This window comes from Ascaphus truei, chromosome 10 (genome assembly GCF_040206685.1).
Source record: "Ascaphus truei isolate aAscTru1 chromosome 10, aAscTru1.hap1, whole genome shotgun sequence".
NCBI lineage: Eukaryota > Metazoa > Chordata > Amphibia > Anura > Ascaphidae > Ascaphus > Ascaphus truei.
In genome coordinates this window covers 50,362,471-50,382,045 of record NC_134492.1, presented here as the reverse complement: position 1 = coordinate 50,382,045, position 19,575 = coordinate 50,362,471, and the positions used below count along the sequence as shown (strand labels likewise).

General features: G+C 48.0%; 1 protein-coding gene across 1 annotated transcript in view; it reads right to left on the bottom strand.

Annotated features, from left to right (window-relative positions):
* Positions 1 to 19,152, bottom strand: part of CDC73 (cell division cycle 73) — a 77,855-nt gene extending 58,703 nt beyond the window's left edge. Inside the window, exons 1-7 of the mRNA XM_075616932.1 lie at positions 18,954 to 19,152; positions 11,631 to 11,736; positions 9,956 to 10,025; positions 8,998 to 9,060; positions 8,863 to 8,915; positions 6,983 to 7,071; positions 3,004 to 3,220 (exon numbers count right to left, since the gene is read on the bottom strand). Coding sequence (XP_075473047.1) covers positions 3,004 to 3,220; positions 6,983 to 7,071; positions 8,863 to 8,915; positions 8,998 to 9,060; positions 9,956 to 10,025; positions 11,631 to 11,736; positions 18,954 to 19,084 — 729 coding nt within the window. The 5' untranslated portion in view covers positions 19,085 to 19,152. The remainder of the gene's footprint in view (positions 1 to 3,003; positions 3,221 to 6,982; positions 7,072 to 8,862; positions 8,916 to 8,997; positions 9,061 to 9,955; positions 10,026 to 11,630; positions 11,737 to 18,953) is intronic.
* Between the last annotated feature and the right edge of the window lie 423 nt (positions 19,153 to 19,575).

Sequence of the window (19,575 nt, the reverse complement as noted above, 5' to 3'; positions counted from 1 at the left end):
CTGGGCCATTTATACCCACACATGCTAGCAGCACAATGCGCTGGGCTGGGCCATTTATACCCACACATGCTAGCAGCACAATGTGCTGGGCCGGGCCATTTATACCCACACATGCTAGCAGCACAATGTGCTGTGCTGGGCCATTTATACCCACACATGCTAGCAGCACAATGCGCTGGGCCGGGCCTTTTATACCCACACATGCTAGCAGCACAATGCGCTGGGCTGGGCCATTTATACCCACACATGCTAGCAGCACAATGCGCTGGGCCGGGCCATTTATACCCACACATGCTAGCAGCACAATGTGCTGGGCCGGGCCATTTATACCCACACATGCTAGCAGCACAATGCGCTGGGCCATTTATACCCACACATGCTAGCAGCACAATGCGCTGGGTTGGGCCATTTATACCCACACATGCTAGCAGCACAATGCGCTGGGCCATTTATACCCACACATGCTAACAGCACAATGCGCTGGGCCGGGCCATTTATACCCACACATGCTAGCAGCACAATGCGCTGGGCTGACGGGATATTTGGTCCTAGGAGGGGAAGCCGCTTTACAGTCAGTATGAACAATGACACGGTTAATACACTAGATGCGCTTGTTTGTTGGACTTGATTGTAAGCCAACCATAAAGATGAGGTCCCAGTCAGCACTGTGGCACGCACGCCCGGTGGGGGGGGCAGCGTGTGCACAGCGCTGCACCGCGATCTGAGGGACCATTTGCAACGGGAGAGGGTGTGGCGGTGGGTTTGCAGGGGCGTGGCCATGACCTCACATGGCTGGTTCGCCCTAATTTGCTGAACCGCTGGCGGGGGCGTGGCCACGCCTCCGTCGCAAACTCTGAACTTAAAATGTCCCTGCCTGCAAACCTGTCGCGCTCCGCTGGGGAAAGGTGCGCGACAAGGTAGGAACTGGGACCGGCCTGACTGGGGGGGCGGGGCTTGAACGCACAGCACACGCCTCGTAGAAGTGACTGGGGCAACCCACTAAGAGACCACAGTATGGGTTAATGGTTTCATGCAGAATTGGGTTCGTTTGAAGATAAGTAAGATGTCTAATGAAGGTAACAAGCATCTGCACGAACCGTGCGAGAACAGCACAAGTGCATCACTAAACTGTCCGGAAGACAGGTGTTTGCGACAGGATTCCCAGACTAACGCACACAAACCATGCCACCCAGCCCCCTACATACCAACCCACAGACACAGCCACCCAGCCCCCTACATACCAACCCACAGACACAGCCACCCAGCCCCCTACATACCAACCCACAGACACAGCCACCCAGCCCCCTACATACCAACCCACAGACACAGCCACCCAGCCCCCTACATACCAACCCACAGACACAGACACCCAGCCCCCTACATACCAACCCACAGACACAGCCACCCAGCCCCCTACATACCAACCCACAGACACAGCCACCCAGCCCCCTACATACCAACCCACAGACACAGCCACCCAGCCCCCTACATACCAACCCACAGACACAGCCACCCAGCCCCCTACATACCAACCCACAGACACAGTCACCAAGCCCCCTACATACCAACCCACAGACACAGCCACCCAGCCCCCTACATACCAACCCACAGACACAGCCACCCAGCCCCCTACATACCAACCCAGACACAGCCACCTACATACCAACCCACAGACACAGCCACCCAGCCCCCTACATACCAACCCACAGACACAGCCAACCAGCCCCCTACATACCAACCCACAGACACAGCCACCCAGCCCCCTACATACCAACCCACAGACAGCCACCCAGCCCCCTACATACCAACCCACAGACACAGCCACCCAGCCCCCTACATACCAACCCACAGACACCCAGCCCCCTACATACCAACCCACGGACACCCGTCCCCCTACATACCAACCCACAGCCACCCGTCCCCCTACATACCAACCCACAGCCACCCAGCCCTCTACATACCAACCCACAGAAACACGGCCATCCGTCCCCTACACATTAACCCACACAGCAACAACCACCCAGCACAATCCATACAAACCCACAGAAACATGAACGCAGAAAAGTGCCGACAGAAGATAGTCCGGGTGGGGTATTACTCTACTACGCATGTGCAAGAAGGACTTGACAATAAAGTGTGGATAATGTTTTTTACAAGTATTTACAGGCGCTTTGAGACAGATTGGTCGAGACCAGGGTGCTGCTCGGCCTCCTCCCAGAGATAGCCTATCCTAATTATGTGCTGTGCTTAAATACAACTAAATCTCTTTATGAACCTCTACATGTAAGACGCTTTCCTTTAATGCTCATGGCAAACAAAATGCGTTTAAGGATTTTACATACATTTTACATAGTAGATTAGATTGAAAACCTGATTACAATTGCGTGCGATACTCAAACTAGATATACTGAACAGCCATGTTGATTTCCTAATTATGTCTTTTAAAGGGAAAACAATGCCTTCCAGACCCCTGTAATGGCAATCAGATTTATCTTTAAATTAACATCCGTCCTACGTTTAATTTATTTGCCATTTCAATATACCTTTCTAACAGTGTCTATCGTTTTCTTAAAGATATCTACTGTATCTGCCATCACAGTCTCCATCGGAAGCAAAGGCCACAATTTTGCCGCCCTTATTGTAGCTATAAACAGGACATTGAAAGACAAATATCTAGGGGACACTGGAGATCGAAACAGCACGGCCCAGCTCCAAGGGATCACACGGGTTCAGATTTCGTATAATAAAGAAAATGGTCAAATAAATGTGAAAGGGAGAGACATGGGACTTACTTAAAGATACTAGATTGCATGGATCAGATGTTGGGCCATGTTTACCAAGGGGAGCCAATAAACAAAACACCTTACAACCCACGCAATGGGCCGTAAGAAGCCCCCCTGCTTAGTAAACCTGATGTTTTTCCAAAGAGTGGTCTTACAGGAGCCCTCTGCACGGAGAAGACAACCCCAAGCTGGAATGGAGATGTTCCTCAGTGAAACATACTTTGCCAGTACTTTGTAAAATCGTCGTCCTCGTCCTCCAAACCCGCTCTCTGCTGACAATGTCCCTGGTAACATCTACTTCAGCATCCACAAAGCTTCTCTGTTTTAACGCCGTGATGTCATCATCCAAGTCGGTTTTGATGGTGGACCTTTTCTTCGCCATGATTTTGGCTTTGATGGCAGCAATTTTTTCAACGGACATGGCTTCCGAGAGCGACCTGAAAGGCAGAGAACATTTGTCTTAGGTGAAGATCCCCTTGGGAAGCAACGGTTCTTCCAACACAATAACCAGGAGCATTATTCAACACAATACATCAACGTTTCATTATCCATAGATCTGCAAAGGCACACAATGGTCATTACTATATAGTGGAAGACTCGACACCGGCTGCAGATTAGACCATTGAGACGATGGTGTCCGGCCACACAACAACAATTTGAAACTGGTGCACAAGGAGTGTTGGGAGTTGGAAGAGAATGCACTATATAATAACAAAAAATATAAAAAGGCATTTGAAGGCAGGGACTGGTCTAAGGAGTAAACATGACGTTTTAAAGACAAAGATCAGAAGTATGTTTAAACCCCCTCTGACTGTGTCAGAGGAGCTGCCGGAGCAGACTGCCATGACCCCTCCACTACTCGCGATCACATGACTGCGTCACCCTCACTGATAACTTTACAGAAGGGGAGGAGCTACCACCCTTTCCGTAAGAGGTTAAACACCAACAAGATCCCCCCTCCGCATTCAGAGACCCTGAATTCTTCATTTTCAAATAAACCAACAGGCAAATGTTTCCTTCCAGTCTGAGAAAATGTGTTCAAGGTCAATTAAATTGTTAAAAGCAAACTGTGCAAACAAGATGGGGGTTGACGATTTGCAGGACTACCATGGATTACGGACGTTTCAAACACCATTGTATTGAATGGGTCTTACACTTCCATAATACAGCTAAGGCCCCAGGGCGCTCGTTCCCGGCATCAGCGCAGCCAGGGACTACTGCTGGCAACTCGCGCGGGGGCGTGCAGCCATGACGCCACACATCTGTTCGCCCTCATTGGCCGAACCTCCGCCGTGAAATGGCCAATGCTCGGCCACCGCGCCAAAAGACAAAATTCGTGTCTTTTGGCAAAGGCGGTCGCGCATCGTGCTGGGGCACACAAGCAGCTACTGAGGCCGGCCCCACAGAGGGCCGTACCACGGACGCCGTCGCAGCCACCGTGGACAAAGCCTCAGGAGAAGTCACCTACACAGCATATTTAATAGGGACAGAAGACCTTTTAGTGACTGGAGGCGGCTTCGGGAACTAGCGGGACAAAATGAGAATATACTTTAATGCTTTTATTTATTTTATTTGTTTTTCCAGGATCCAACAAAATTCTTACTCTGGGTGAAAACGTGTTAAACAAATAATTTCCCCCACAGCTTTGAAGTAAAACATACTCTATTGCCGTGGATAAAATAGGAAAAGCAGCAGAATTATTTTAAAACCTCTTTTTTATGCATTGTAATTACATAGTAGATTTGGTTTATAAGTTAAAAAAAAAAATATATATATATATATATATATATATATATATATATATATATTTTAATCCAAAATGTAACATTTAATTACTATTTAACTGCACATTAAACACATGCAATGCACAATGTTCAGCCTCGCTGAACACTATTAGTGGTCAAAATACTAAATAAAACGGTTAACGGCTTTTGATCAGATGCCGACGTAAGAAGCTAAACCTCAACTGTGAGCCCGCTGCAGCAGTGAGCACAGAATAAAGGCAATTCCAGTGTGTAAAGAAACGTCCCTCACGCACAAACGGACACGTCAAATCTTCTGCTGAAGTGTCCAACGCATGGGAAGGATTTAGTATGCAATCTTACAAATGTACAACGAACTCGAGGGAAGGAGGGGGGTGGGAGAGGAAAGGAGGATGCCCTCGCTACTGCTTGGAAGTAAACACTGTGGTGCTGCTATCTGGGGTAAATATAGAACAGGTACTGGGAGAGAAAGAACCCCAATGGAGAGCACTCAAACAGGTGCACAGATCACAGTGTGTTGAAAGGGGAATAACTATGGTGGTGTGAGGAGTGAATGAGTTAAAATAGTACTTTAATTGGAGTAATAACTCAACTAAAATAAATGGAACGCTAAGTTACCAGAGTAAATAAGACTCAATCATGAGCCAAAAAACCGCAGCGAAAATAAAATATACCAGATCTCATGTGTGAGGTGTGGGCTAACACCCTTGATATGTGCAGGGTCTACCTACCTTCTAATACCATATTAGCAGGCAGACTACACTACTCATACTTATCTGTATGAGAGACACTATCTTTGCCAAGTCGCTGTACCTGTGTCTTTAAACAGCAGACAGACCCCAGTGGGTGAATTATCCATCTAGCAACACCCTGCACATATCATCAAGGGTGTTAGCCCACACCTCACACATGAGATCTGGTATATTTTATTTTCGCTGCGCTTTTTTGGCTCATGATTGAGTCTTATTTACTCTGGTAACTTAGCGTTCCATTTATTTAAGTTGAGTTATTACTCCAATTAAATTACTATTTTAACTCATTCACTCCTCACACCACCATAGTTATTCCCCTTCCAACACACTGTGATCTGTGCACCTGTTTGAGTGCTCTCCATTGGGGTTCTTTCTCTCCCAGTACCTAAGCTTACCAATGTGCCATCTACACCACAGATCTATATTATAGTTGTAATTAGTTGATTTTTTCACTTTTCAAAACCGATGTTTACAGGTCAATTCTTCACACTGGCATTCTGGGACTGGCTGATCAGCATATCCTACATGTGTTTTTTTTTTAAATATATAAATCAGTTCTGTATTAGATTTGAAAAATGCAGTAAATGTTATTATTCAACTCAATGCCATTGTGAATGTTTTGTTTACTGAGCATCCTGTGATTTCTATAGCAGGCTTTAGCCCACCTCCCCAGCAGTGCGAGATCTGTGTAACATTTTCCTGTTTGTAATAATTTGTTGCCAACGTTCCCAGCAGTTTGAGCTGCAAACTGTAACAATAGATAAATGTTACCTTAGTAACATAATACATTGTGGCTGCTGAAGGACTGAAGGATTGATTGAAACTGAAAGGCAGCCATTTAGAGAACCCTGGGAAGCAGGATCTTTGCTGATCGATCACAGAAGAACAAAAATAGATCAGCAGTTTATTTACTTAGTTTTTTCTAACATGTTACTCACAAAGATACTCAGTACTAGAGCGAGTATTAAGTTAGGTATTTAGCTTTCAATAAAAGATAATCAAAGGCTGCATATATTATCGGGGGGGAAAAAATGGAAGTGCCGCTTGGACTTTCTCTAAGGCCAGCTTCCATATTCTCTGTAGCCTTCTGCACACCGACAAGGATTAACGGCATGGAGCCGATGCCCTAGCAGCTTTCTGTGGTAAAGTAAGGAGGTAAAACATGTTATAGAATGAGGGATAGAGGGTGCGCGGTGTGGGTTGGGCGACACATTAAGGGGGGGTTTCATTTGGATCAATAAGTCAAATAATTTAGGAATAAGGTAACATTTTATTTTTGAAATATCAAAAAAGCAGATAGGACACATTAAAACATACAGGCATACCCCGCATTAACATACGCAATGGGTCCAGAGCATGTATGTAAAGAGAAAATGTACTTAAAGTGAAGCACTACTTTTTTCCCACTTATCGATGCATGTTCTGTACTGCAATCGTCATATACGGGCATAACTGATGTAAATAAGGCATGTGTAACAGGCTCTAACGTCTCCCCGCTTGCGCACAGCTTCAGTACAGGTAGGGAGCTTGTATTGCTGATCAGAACGTGCTGACAGGCGTATGCGTGAGCTGCCGTTTGCCTATTGGGTGATATGTCCTTACTCGCGAGTGTACCTAAAGTGAGTGTCCTTAAACCGGGGTATGCCTGTACAACAGTTTGTAAATCCCCAGAAATAAAACTTACCGGATTTGTTCTGTCTGCACAATTCCCTCTTTGTGTCCTTCCAATCGAGCAGCCAAGCGCTCTTTGTCAAGACGGACTCGTTCCTCATCCTAGGAGGACATGTCACATTTCCTTTACGTTAATGGTGGCGTCTGGTTCATTTTAACGTGATTTTTATCATCAACTTTGTTTAATCTCATTGGGGATCTCACGGTAGACTGCATTACAAGATGCAAAGATCAACAAGGGGGAGATTCACCAAGCCACGATGTGAGCACCCCGATCTGGCATTAACAGTCAGCTCGGCGTGCATCAACTCAAAGGCAGTTACCGCTGGAACCGGATGCCATGTTTTGCATGCCGGGAGTTTCTAGCAAGTCTATTCTTGCTGCTGATGTCCTTAAGCAGCTGGCTAGGGAAGCTTAACCGTAAATGCAATAGTGCAGGCACCTTTTAATCCACCCCCAACCGCAGTCCCCAAAGAGAGCAGTAATCTTATTGGGAGTCAAAAGGTTGGGATGCCAGTTAGAGGTACAGAGGCCTGTTGTACATGCAATGCTATGCAATGTGTGTAAACTGTGCAACCATAAGGATAAGGGGGCAGGGGGCAAGGTATCCCCAGAACAGTGCAGGGGTCCCTAGTCTCAGGGGGATGCCCAGTTCATGCCTAGATAACCCTTGTATAGGGGGTTCAGGGGGTACTCCAGTCAGGTATAAGACTGTGAAGCTTTTATTAAAATAAAAATTCTAGTTTGCAGCAGTGTAAGGGATATGGCTAGTGGGGAAACAGTTGAGGGTTTTCACTCACACCAACAGACTTAATACATTTTAATAAATACAGGGTATACAATATAGGTTATTAAAGCTGGTATGTTTTAAAAGATTTTGCACTTCTACATTGTAACATAAGTTGTGTCCTTTTACTGCAGGACTCCCCAGGGGGCTTTGGGCTCCCAGAGTGTGGTGCCACTAAGTCTGCAGATCAAAGTAACATGTGTGGCCAGGAGTGTGAACAGCCATATTTTCAGGATGGGCGAGTTAAGTGCCAAGTCCTGGGATGATTACAGGCCATCCTGGCAAATGGTCACCTCCCTAGACTGAGAGGCACCTGGCCTCTGCATGACAAGTAGGCAAGATGGCGATTATCGCACATGCTACTTTGCTTTGCTGAAGCTCAGGTGCCAGGTGTTTCAAGACTTGCAAACCTGAATGGCTAGCAGTAAAGTTCCCACGCTTGTCGGATGGCAGTAATGCTGTGGGACTGACTTTGCAAATGTTATAAAAAAAGTTAGTAGCCAGCCCAGGGTGGAGATCCCAAGACAGATCCAAGTTTTGACTCCAAACCCAAAGAAGACTTGCAGAGCTAACAAGGAAACGGCTACAGGACGGTATGTATGTATGTACGTACGTATGTACACACACACGTCGACAAATCACCAAAAAATCTACTCACCGAACAAAAAAAATCTACTCGCCACCTAGTACCACACGTGTGCTGCTTGGGCCAATAGGAGCTCGCCACGATGTTAAATCCACTCGCCCGGGGCGTGCGTGTATATTTCCAAGAAATAAACTCAATTTTACATCTTGATTTTGCTCGATATGATCCCAGGATAAAGGTGAAGTACCTGCTCTCACGTGACAGTATCACATAATATTGGAAACTGGCAGGGAGGTACTGTATATCTATCTCAAGGTCTTGTATAGCGCACACACAGAGCAAGCCCTGCCCCTACGCGCTTAACATGGTCACCATTTTCCTTCACTATTTCCAGGTGTTTTGAAGGCTTCTAAATACCTTTAATCCCCGCATGCTGCCGCACATTCACATTACTGTGTAAGGGGACGTTGCAGGATGTCCACCATCGTGTAGGACAAATAAACCGAGAAGATGATCTCACCTCTACTCGCGGCTTCTTTGCTTCCGCCAATATTTCATCTGCCGCTCTTTTCACTACAAAGACAAGAAAAGAATTGTTGCAAACACAGAATTTGGTTAAAACAGGACGCGAGACCTAAACCCCCAGAAAACATACCTTGTGTGGAACGCTGAAGCCCGATCTCCAACGGGGCGCTTCTGTCTATACTGGCAGATGTTGCTGAAGAAAAAAGGAGACGCAAATGATGTTGACGTGTAGCTGGAACATCCCGTGCATGAAAGTATGGGCAAAGTACGGACCCTTGTCGTGAAACTACAACCCAATACCCAACGAAGGAAAATAACAGGAAGTTTAAAGCAACAGTAACGTAGGACAGGGGCGCGCAACTCCAGTCCTACAGCCACCACTAACAGGTCTTCAGGATATCCCTGCTTCAGCACAGGCGGCTCAGCGTCTCAGACAAAGGCTAAGCCTCGGAATGAGCCACCTGTGCTGAAGCAGGGATATCCTGAAACCTGACCTGGATGGGGTGGCTGTAGGACTGGAGTTGAGCGGCCCTGTCCTAGGATACATTGGGAAGCCCGCTAAAGGCGAGTTGTGCTCCACAACTGGTAGTTCAATAACAAGGTGGGAGAGAAAGTAAAACCTGGCACTGAACGGGTCTCCCAGGAATCCTGCATCGTGTTTTATTTCTCTAAAAATACATTCATAGTCAATTAAAAAAAAATCTGAACTTGTATATCAAATTTATGATTATAGTCCCGGCGATGCTGCGCCAAAACAACTGTATTGAAGCCGGCGCACGTGCTTATAGTAAGAGTGATGTGACGGCTTGGACACGATCGCTGGAAGTCACTTCAATTTGATTTTTTCAGCGACTGCAGCGCGACGCAGCGTCGCCGCCGGGACTATAAGCGCGGCCTTAACGACTTGTTGCAATAAATTGAATATTTTTCCACCTTCTATAAGCAATTGTTTTGCATTATAGAATATTGCAAATATATCTTGGCAACTTCCTTTAATACAAACAGCAAAACTATAGCAGACAAACATTAAGCAGCAGAAGTATCGCAGTGACATGAACGGTATGGATCGCAGTGCGCTCAATTCTTACATGTTTCCCCATTTAAGTATGCAAGCAGATCCTTCCTATCAGGTCTTCTGACCACAGGAATGTTTTCAGTCTGAAATAAAAGAATAAAGAGTATAAATAATAATGGATACAAATAAAACATGTAACCTTTGCTGCAGTGAAACAGGTCTGTTACACTACAGCAACATCTGCAGGGCGAGAGGGCGGCCCCCGGGCGAGAGGGCGGCCCCCGGGCGAGAGGGCGGCCCCCGGGCGAGAGGGCGGACCCCGGGCGAGAGGGCGGACCCCGGGCACTCATTTTCAGTCCAATGATTCCAAACCACTAGTCTGTGAACCAAACTCCTATATGCTGGTCCCTCATCTCCGCAGCACTTAGTGGGCGCCCTGTATAATGCGCGGCCTGCATAATGCGCGTAGTTTTACTTCTCTTGCTATAGGTTATGTAACTATAGTTGGTATTTAGGAGGCGTTTACATGAAGTTAATGTGCGAGAGAAGCGATTGATAGACCGGTATGGATAAACAGCTAAACTGTCCCCACAAGTCAATACAGTTTTAAAGAAACTTCGTTCAAAAGTAGAAGTACAGCTTGGTGAAGCTAATGTTGCCCTCAAAAACATTGGATACATTAGATCAAAGCTTTGTCGATTTAAAGCAGCATTTCATTCAAGATCACGGGTGTTTTAATAAATCAGTACGTGTAGTATTAGATAGCTTACTGCATTCTTTTAACATTTCACTTGACGCCCTTTCTTATGAGTTTGAATGTATTGAGTTTCCTTGGGTTTCTATAGCCCGTATTTAGGAAGTCACAGCGCTTCCTTTTTAGAAATAGGCGGCCATATTGCATGCCCCGGGAAGCAAGATCTACGCCGATCAATCACTAGAGAACGGATCCATCGGCAGCTAAGATAATTGCATTGCCCTAAAGGTAATGCTGCTTTAAGAATAAGTTCTGAATATATACACACACGCTGCATGTAAAGTGGGCACAGATCCATAACTCATTGTATAAAATATTACACGGTAACAGAGGCATTCTCTGTCCCTTTCCCCCATGTCTGAGCTGATAGCATTATAAAAAGGTCCATCTAAGCAAGATGACACTGTTCCAGAGGTGAGAAAACACACGTATGCTGCTTATTGTCACTGAGCTGAGGGGCTTCCCGCAGGGGAACATTCTGCCTCTAGTCTATCATGAGCAAAGATGTGCAATCAATATGCTGTCATTACAAGCAAAATACATCGCATCTTCCACTTGAGTGCTCATTGTAGCTCTGAACCAACACAAGCATTTCTATTCTAGGAGACTCCCAAAGTACTATGAAGTAATAATGCTGGGCAAGCATTGGGAGAGTAATGAGTATTAATATGGTCATTGCTCCAGTGTGTGCTTCTTCATCTTCTGTTATGCTGCGTATGCAGGACCAGGGCTACAGGTTACTTCCTCCCTGATGTCCTACACCACATGGAGCAGGTTGAGGACTTGCTGTAATAAATGCAGCTATTTAATGTACCAGCAGAGGTGACACTGCTTCCTTGATAAAGAACGCACGTGCGTTCGAAACGCGTTGGATTTAGGTCTCATGGCACAATAAAGTTTATATTTTTGGATTTTGGGTCCTCTCCTTGCTCCTGTCGGATTGTGCGCTCCTCCCAACCGTCTGCTTCTACACCTGGAAATATGAGGTACTTACTGCAGCACGCCGGACATACACCGGGTGAGAAAGATGCACATTGTTAAGCAGGAACAGGATTGAATCCAGTGTATAATATTCTCTGGGTTGCCCCTCTTTTCCGGTCCTATACAAAGGGGAAAGATGGGAGAACGGATGTCATGTACAAGTCACCAACAAAAGCATGGAGAAGGCATTGAAACGCACTCCTCTAGTAAGTCACACATATTAGGCTAACAATTACTTCTGTCCAGATACCTTTTCTGAAATGCTCTCTCCCCCCCTCCCACCACAGGGACTAGAGCAGGACTCCTTCCTACCAAGTTCAGAAGACATAGGCATATTAACTGCATCTGGCATCCCACAAGATACAAATCAAGGAAAGAGTGCAAAGGGCTAGGGAGAAAGGCTGATTGAAATAAGGCAGCGGGGGCTCTGTTTCAGCACTCTTTGCGTATTTCAATGGAGAACAAAGTGCGACAGTCATCATATAGAACAAACTAAAGGATTCTTTTTCTTCCCATCACGTCGGCACATTTGCATTCTTCACTGCAAGTAAACACAAGACTTCACGTTCTCATGCCAAGGAGTCGTCATCTGGCAGAACCAGACTTCCCACTAACAAGCCTCACTATACTTCAAGTGACATTGACCATCTTCACCCTGCGATTTAATCTGTGATTAGGCAAGGACATGATTGTACCCTTCCAGCAGCAGCCGAAAAAACGTACAGGACCAGTGAGCAGACTCAGGACAGCCCCATCTCTCTAATAATAGATATCAAAATGGGCTCACAGCTTTGTTTGCCAAATCTACAAGACCGCAGCAAGATCTCGGTATGCCCGTTTCTAAATATTTACACATTATATGAAGGCAGAACTGATGTAACCACCACGACAACGCAAAGTTTCAATGTATCATGACGTCACGGTTCATTGGCTTCAGGTTTAAAAAAAAAAAATCAGGCAATATTTGCTCGTAAGAAAAACAAAAGAAAAACCAGCGCAAAACCTCATTGTGCAATATTCAAATATATTGTGAAAATTTTCAGCAGGTATCGCATGTACATCAATAAAATGGTATACAAACACCGGCCAATCCAGGAGATAGAATCTTACTCTCCCGGGCTGCTGTAGATGTCTCTTAATCCCGTATTAATCGTCTGTTTGGATCAAGAGATGCAACCTCGCCGGAACGCTGGTCTACTCAGATCCTCGTGTCAGACTCTGGGGAACTTCTGATGACGTCACTGCGACTCCGTCGCGTCTTAGACGTCTCTGGCGGTGTAGGCTAGTAGCGGATGGGAGTGTCCGTATGGAGACACTAAACGTAGTGTACAGGCATACCCCGGTTTAAGGACACTCACTAAGTACACTCGCGAGCAAGGACATAATCGCCCAATAGGCAAACGGCAGCTCGCGCCTGTCAGCTCGTCCTGAGCATCAATACCGGCTCCCTACCTGTACGACGCTGTGCGCAAGCGAGGAGACTATAGAGCCTGTTACACATGCGTTATTTACATCAGTTCTGCACGTATATGACGATTGCTGTACAGTACATGCATAGATAAGTGGGAAAAAAGGTAGTGCTTCACTTTAAGTACATTTTCACTTTACATACATGCTCCGGTCCCATTGCGTACGTTAATGCGGGGCATGCCTGTATAATAAAATGCACAATAAAAATCTGGAACAGCGCTAGTATGTGCACTTACAAGTGCTGTTCCAGATTTTTATTGTGCATTTTATTATACACTGCGTTTAGTGTCTCCATACGGACACTCCCATCCGCTACTAGCCTACACCGCCAGAGCCATCTAAGACGCGACGGAGTCGCAGTGACGTCATCAGAAGTTCCCCAGAGTCTGACACGAGGATCTGAGTAGACCAGCGTTCCGGCGAGGTTGCATCTCTTGATCCAAACAGACGATTAATACGGGATTAAGAGACATCTACAGCAGCCCGGGAGAGTAAGATTCTATCTCCTGGATTGGCCGGTATTCGATCGGATTCGGTGTAGAAGAGCGGGCGTTGTGGTAACATGTCCATAACATGTTATGTTTGTATACCATTTTATTGATGTACATGCGATACCTGCTGAAAATTTTCACAATATATTTGAATATTACACAATGAGGTTTTGCGCTGGTTTTTCTTTTGTTTCTCACTAGTGCTATGGTTTGTGGAGCCCTTCTATGATATCTACAGCAGCAGCCTCAGAGTTTATTTCATGGAAGTTACAGGTTGTATTTAACTTGTTTTGTTCACAATTAAGTATAGTTTTAGGACACTATCACCTAAGTAGATTTATTCACTTTATGTATATAATTGAAACACATTGATTATTTCACTTGTACTATATAGAGCGCGGTTCATATTTATTTCAATATTTGCGTGTGTCAGCACTGTGCCCTAAAGAACAAGATCGCTTATTCTAGATCTAGTATCTTGAAAGCTGTACACAATATCACAAATATTCTATTGGTGATACCTTTCCACTAGCGCTGTATTCCACTCAATACAGCAGCACATTTTCATCTACTAAAAAGGGAATTGGTTTAGAATAAAGGATGATTTTAATTGTATAAACCAAAGTTAAACTTCACAGTGGCCTTCAAAAACGTGCCAGGCACATGCTCGTTTTCTAGGGGGTGATCGCCCGACATGCCTCAGAGCGATCCCATGATCTGGAAATCCATTTCCCAGCCCAAAATAAACTAATGAAGCAGCCAGCAAGATCTCTAAAAAATATATGGAGATAACATAAAACGGGGTGTGGGAGAGAGTGCGTGGCGTAAAGAAAGGCAGATTTTACGGCCCAATTTCACCCTTAATGATGGAATTACAGACTTCTGTAACCCGGAAAGTGGAGATATTTGTTTTTGTCGACAATCAAAATGAAAAGGAAACCAGTAACGGACATCTCAAATACGTTGCTTACAAAATGAGACGGTACACAGGTGCCATCTCAGATTCATTTCTGCAGGTAATTTATTAGCACACACACACCGCGAAACAGAATATCACAGGGACTGAGGACTGGTAAATAATGTATGTTTTTCAAAAATGACACGCCAGATAGAAATGTAAACAATAAAAAGAAAATGTTATTTAGAATCTATATCTGTAACTTAAATAGGTGTGTATAATTATTAATATTTGAAATGTAACTATTTTGAATATGAAATTGGATGTGCATCTGATTACAGCAATTAGTACAGAAAATAAAAGCAGTGGTAATTTAAAAATCTACTCATTTTCATTATAGAGAAGAAAATTATACAATGTCAGATGTTCGTAATCAGCTATTAACATAAAATGGACAAATAAGTTTAATTCTTACATAACAAAAAAAGTTTACACTTTAACTACATGTTCCACAACGTAAATGACAGGTTACATGGAGTATCCAAAATTAGGGTTACACATTAGGTGGTAAATGAATGATGCTACTTCTGTTACGCTAAATACCAAATAGATCTTATCTGTTCAATTATAACCTCATTTTGTTTGTTTCAGTTATGATTTAGCACCTCAGATGAAAGGGCAAAGCTAAAAATTGGAAAGAGAAAAATAATATTTAAAAAAAAAAAAAATACACAACTAAAAAAAGCTCACTTTAAGAGCTACACAATGGTATGACAGCAAAGGAACCAAACTCTAACCTGAGGGACATTTATACCATGTAGCTTTAAACCAATACATACAGCAATACCGAGTAACAGATAGCAAATGTACCCGACAAGACAAATTACAATAGATAAGCTCTAAAAACAAGACGTGTGTGTGTGTGTGTGTGTGTGTGTGTGTGTGTGTGTGTGTGTGTGTGTGTGTGTGTGTGTGTGTGTGTGTGTGTGTGTGTGTGTGTGTGTATTCCAGAGCAGGAAACACTACAACCAGTTGTGTTATCCATACACTAATGTACAAATCCCTCTGTGTATATAATTTAGTTAAATACAGAAAAGCACAGAAACCAGAGAACTAGAGGAGGTTGAGTCCCTACCACACAGAGCTTACAATCCAAGTATGTGCACTAAATATATTTACAGGGCCAGACAGCTCTAGAACCTTGTCCCTTTAGTGGAAAATGACTTTCTCCCAGTTAATAAGCTAGGCTTCCATATATACACATACAGATATCGGCTCCAATACAATGATGTCCAGGTAAAACTTTAGAGTCGAGTTAATTTGTTCTGCAGCTGGTAAAGAAAGGAACCCTACCCCACATAGCTTACAATCCAAGTACAGTATTCGTACATATAGACACTTTCAGCAGGCGTCATGTGTTGAAAACGATACAAACGAACATATGCCAGCTGAAAACCTCACTGATGTTTATTTTCCTGCACGGTATTGAGAAAGGTAGAAGCAGACAGCCAGGGAAAGAGAGAGAGAAAGAGAGAGAAAGAGAGAGAAAGAGAGAGAAAGAGAGAGAAAGAGAGAGAAAGAGAGAGAAAGGGAGAGAGAGAGAAAGAGAGAGAAAGGGAGAGAAAGAGAGAGAAAGAGAGAGCCCCAGCCAGACACAAAGCGACAGACACAGAGACACAGAGCGACAGACACACAGAGAGCGACAGACAGACAGACCGAGAGAGCGACAGACAGGCAGACCGAGAGAGCGACAGACAGGCAGACCGAGAGAGCGACAGACAGGCAGACCGAGAGAGCGACAGACAGGCAGACCGAGAGAGCGACAGACAGGCAGACCGAGAGAGCGACAGACAGGCAGACCGAGAGAGCGACAGACAGGCAGACCGAGAGAGCGACAGACAGGCAGACCGAGAGAGCGACAGACAGGCAGACCGAGAGAGCGACAGACAGGCAGACCGAGAGAGCGACAGACAGGCAGACCGAGAGAGCGACAGACAGGCAGACCGAGAGAGCGACAGACAGGCAGACCGAGAGAGCGACAGACAGGCAGACCGAGAGAGCGACAGACAGGCAGACCGAGAGAGCGACAGACAGGCAGACCGAGAGAGCGACAGACAGGCAGACCGAGAGAGCGACAGACAGGCAGACCGAGAGAGCGACAGACAGGCAGACCGAGAGAGCGACAGACAGGCAGACCGAGAGAGCGACAGACAGGCAGACCGAGAGAGCGACAGACAGGCAGACCGAGAGAGCGACAGACAGGCAGACCGAGAGAGCGACAGACAGGCAGACCGAGAGAGCGACAGACAGGCAGACCGAGAGAGCGACAGACAGGCAGACCGAGAGAGCGACAGACAGGCAGACCGAGAGAGCGACAGACAGGCAGACCGAGAGAGCGACAGACAGGCAGACCGAGAGAGCGACAGGCAGACCGAGAGAGCGACAGGCAGACCGAGAGAGCGACAGGCAGACCGAGAGAGCGACAGGCAGACCGAGAGAGCGACAGACAGACCGAGAGAGCGACAGACAGACCGAGAGAGCGACAGACAGACCGAGAGAGCGACAGACAGACCGAGAGAGCGACAGACAGACCGAGAGAGCGACAGACAGACCGAGAGCGCGACAGACAGACCGAGAGAGCGACAGACAGGCAGACCGAGAGAGCGACAGACAGGCAGACCGAGAGAGCGACAGACAGGCAGACCGAGAGAGCGACAGACAGGCAGACCGAGAGAGCGACAGACAGGCAGACCGAGAGAGCGACAGACAGGCAGACCGAGAGAGCGACAGACAGGCAGACCGAGAGAGCGACAGACAGGCAGACCGAGAGAGCGACAGACAGGCAGACCGAGAGAGCGACAGACAGGCAGACCGAGAGAGCGACAGACAGGCAGACCGAGAGAGCAACAGACAGACAGACCGAGAGAGCGACAGACAGACAGACCGAGAGAGCGACAGACAGACAGACAGACCGAGAGAGCGACAGACAGACAGACCGAGAGAGCGACAGACAGACAGAACGAGAGAGCGACAGACAGACAGACCGAGAGCGACAGACAGACAGACCGAGAGAGCGACAGACAGACCGAGAGAGCGACAGACAGACAGACCGAGAGACCGAGAGAGCGACAGACAGACAGACCGAGAGAGCGACAGACAGACAGACCGAGAGAGCGACCGAGACAGAGCGACAGAGCGAGAGACAGACCCCATGCCCCCCCCAGCCCCACACATCCCGTGCCCCCCCCCCCAAGCCTCACACATCCCGTGCCCCCCCCAAGCCTCACACATCCCGTGCCCCCCCAAGCCTCACACAACCCGTGCCCCCCCCAGCCTCACACAACCCGTGCCCCCCCCAGCCTCACACAACCCATGCCCCCCCCAGCCTCACACAACCCGTGCCCCCCCCAGCCTCACACAACCCGTGCCCCCCCAAGCCTCACACATCCCGTGCCCCCCCCAAGCCTCACACATCCCGTGCCCCCCCAAGCCTCACACATCCCGTGCCCCCCCCCAAGCCTCACACAACCCGTGCCCCCCCAAGCCTCACACATCCCGTGCCCCCCCCAAGCCTCACACATCCCGTGCCCCCCCCAAGCCTCACACATCCCGTGCCCCCCCCCCAAGCCTCACACATCCCGTGCCCCCCCCCCCAAGCCTCACACATCCCGTGCCCCCCCCCCCAAGCCTCACACATCCCGTGCCACCCCCAAGCCTCACACATCCCGTGCCACCCCCAAGCCTCACACATCCCGTGCCCCCCCCCCCCAAGCCTCACACATCCCGTGCCCCCCCCCAAGCCTCACACATCCCGTGCCCCCCCCCAAGCCTCACACATCCCGTGCCCCCCCCCCAAGCCTCACACATCCCGTGCCCCCCCCAAGCCTCACACATCCCGTGCCCCCCCAAGCCTCACACATCCCGTGCCCCCCCCCAAGCCTCACACATCCCGTGCCCCCCCCCCCAAGCCTCACACATCCCGTGCCCCCCCCCCCAAGCCTCACACATCCCGTGCCACCCCCAAGCCTCACACATCCCGTGCCCCCCCCCCCCCCCAAGCCTCACACATCCCGTGCCCCCCCCCAAGCCTCACACATCCCGTGCCCCCCCCCCAAGCCTCACACATCCCGTGCCCCCCCCCCAAGCCTCACACATCCCGTGCCCCCCCCCAAGCCTCACACATCCCGTGCCCCCCCCCCAAGCCTCACACATCCCGTGCCCCCCCCCCCAAGCCTCACACATCCCGTGCCCCCCCCCCAAGCCTCACACATCCCGTGCCCCCCCCCCCAAGCCTCACACATCCCGTGCCGCCCCCCCCCAAGCCTCACACATCCCGTGCCCCCCCCCCCCCCAAGCCTCACACATCCCGTGCCCCCCCCCAAGCCTCACACATCCCGTGCCCCCCCCCAAGCCTCACACATCCCGTGCCCCCCCCCCAAGCCTCACACATCCCGTGCCCCCTCATGTCCGCACTCACCCCCAGATAACATAGTTGGTTTTGACATTCTTGGGCCAGGAGAACTCCCCGAAGATGACTTCGTCTCCCTTGACCACGATCTCCTTCTTCTGGATGTTGTACTGACGCAGAACGCTAAGCACGTCCGCCATCTTCCTCCCTCCTCCTCTTCCTCCCGCGTCCTCCTCCTCCGGCGGCGGGGGGTCAGGGGTCAGCGAGGACCCCGAGATATAAGCTGCCCGTGCAGAACGCCTGATCCAGCGCGCGCGCGTACTGCGCATGCGCAATGACATCCACCTCTCAGCTCTACCCTACACTGGCTGCCGGAGGGGGAGGAAGCTATACACAGCGCATGCGCATGTTACTTGCTCCCCCAGCTGTTACCTACACTGCGAGAGAGGAGATAGAGGAAGGGAGAAGGGAGAAGGGAGAAGGGAGAAGGGAGAAGGGAAAAGGGAAAAGGGAAAAGGGAAAAGGGAAAAGGGAAAAGGGAAAAGGGAGAAGGGAGAAGGGAGAAGGGAGAAGGGAGAAGGGAAAAGGGAAAAGGGAAAAGGGAGAAGGGAAAAGGGAAAAGGGAAAAGGGAAAAGGGAAAAGGGAAAAGGGAAAAGGGAAAAGGGAAAAGGGAGAAGGGAGAAGGGAGAA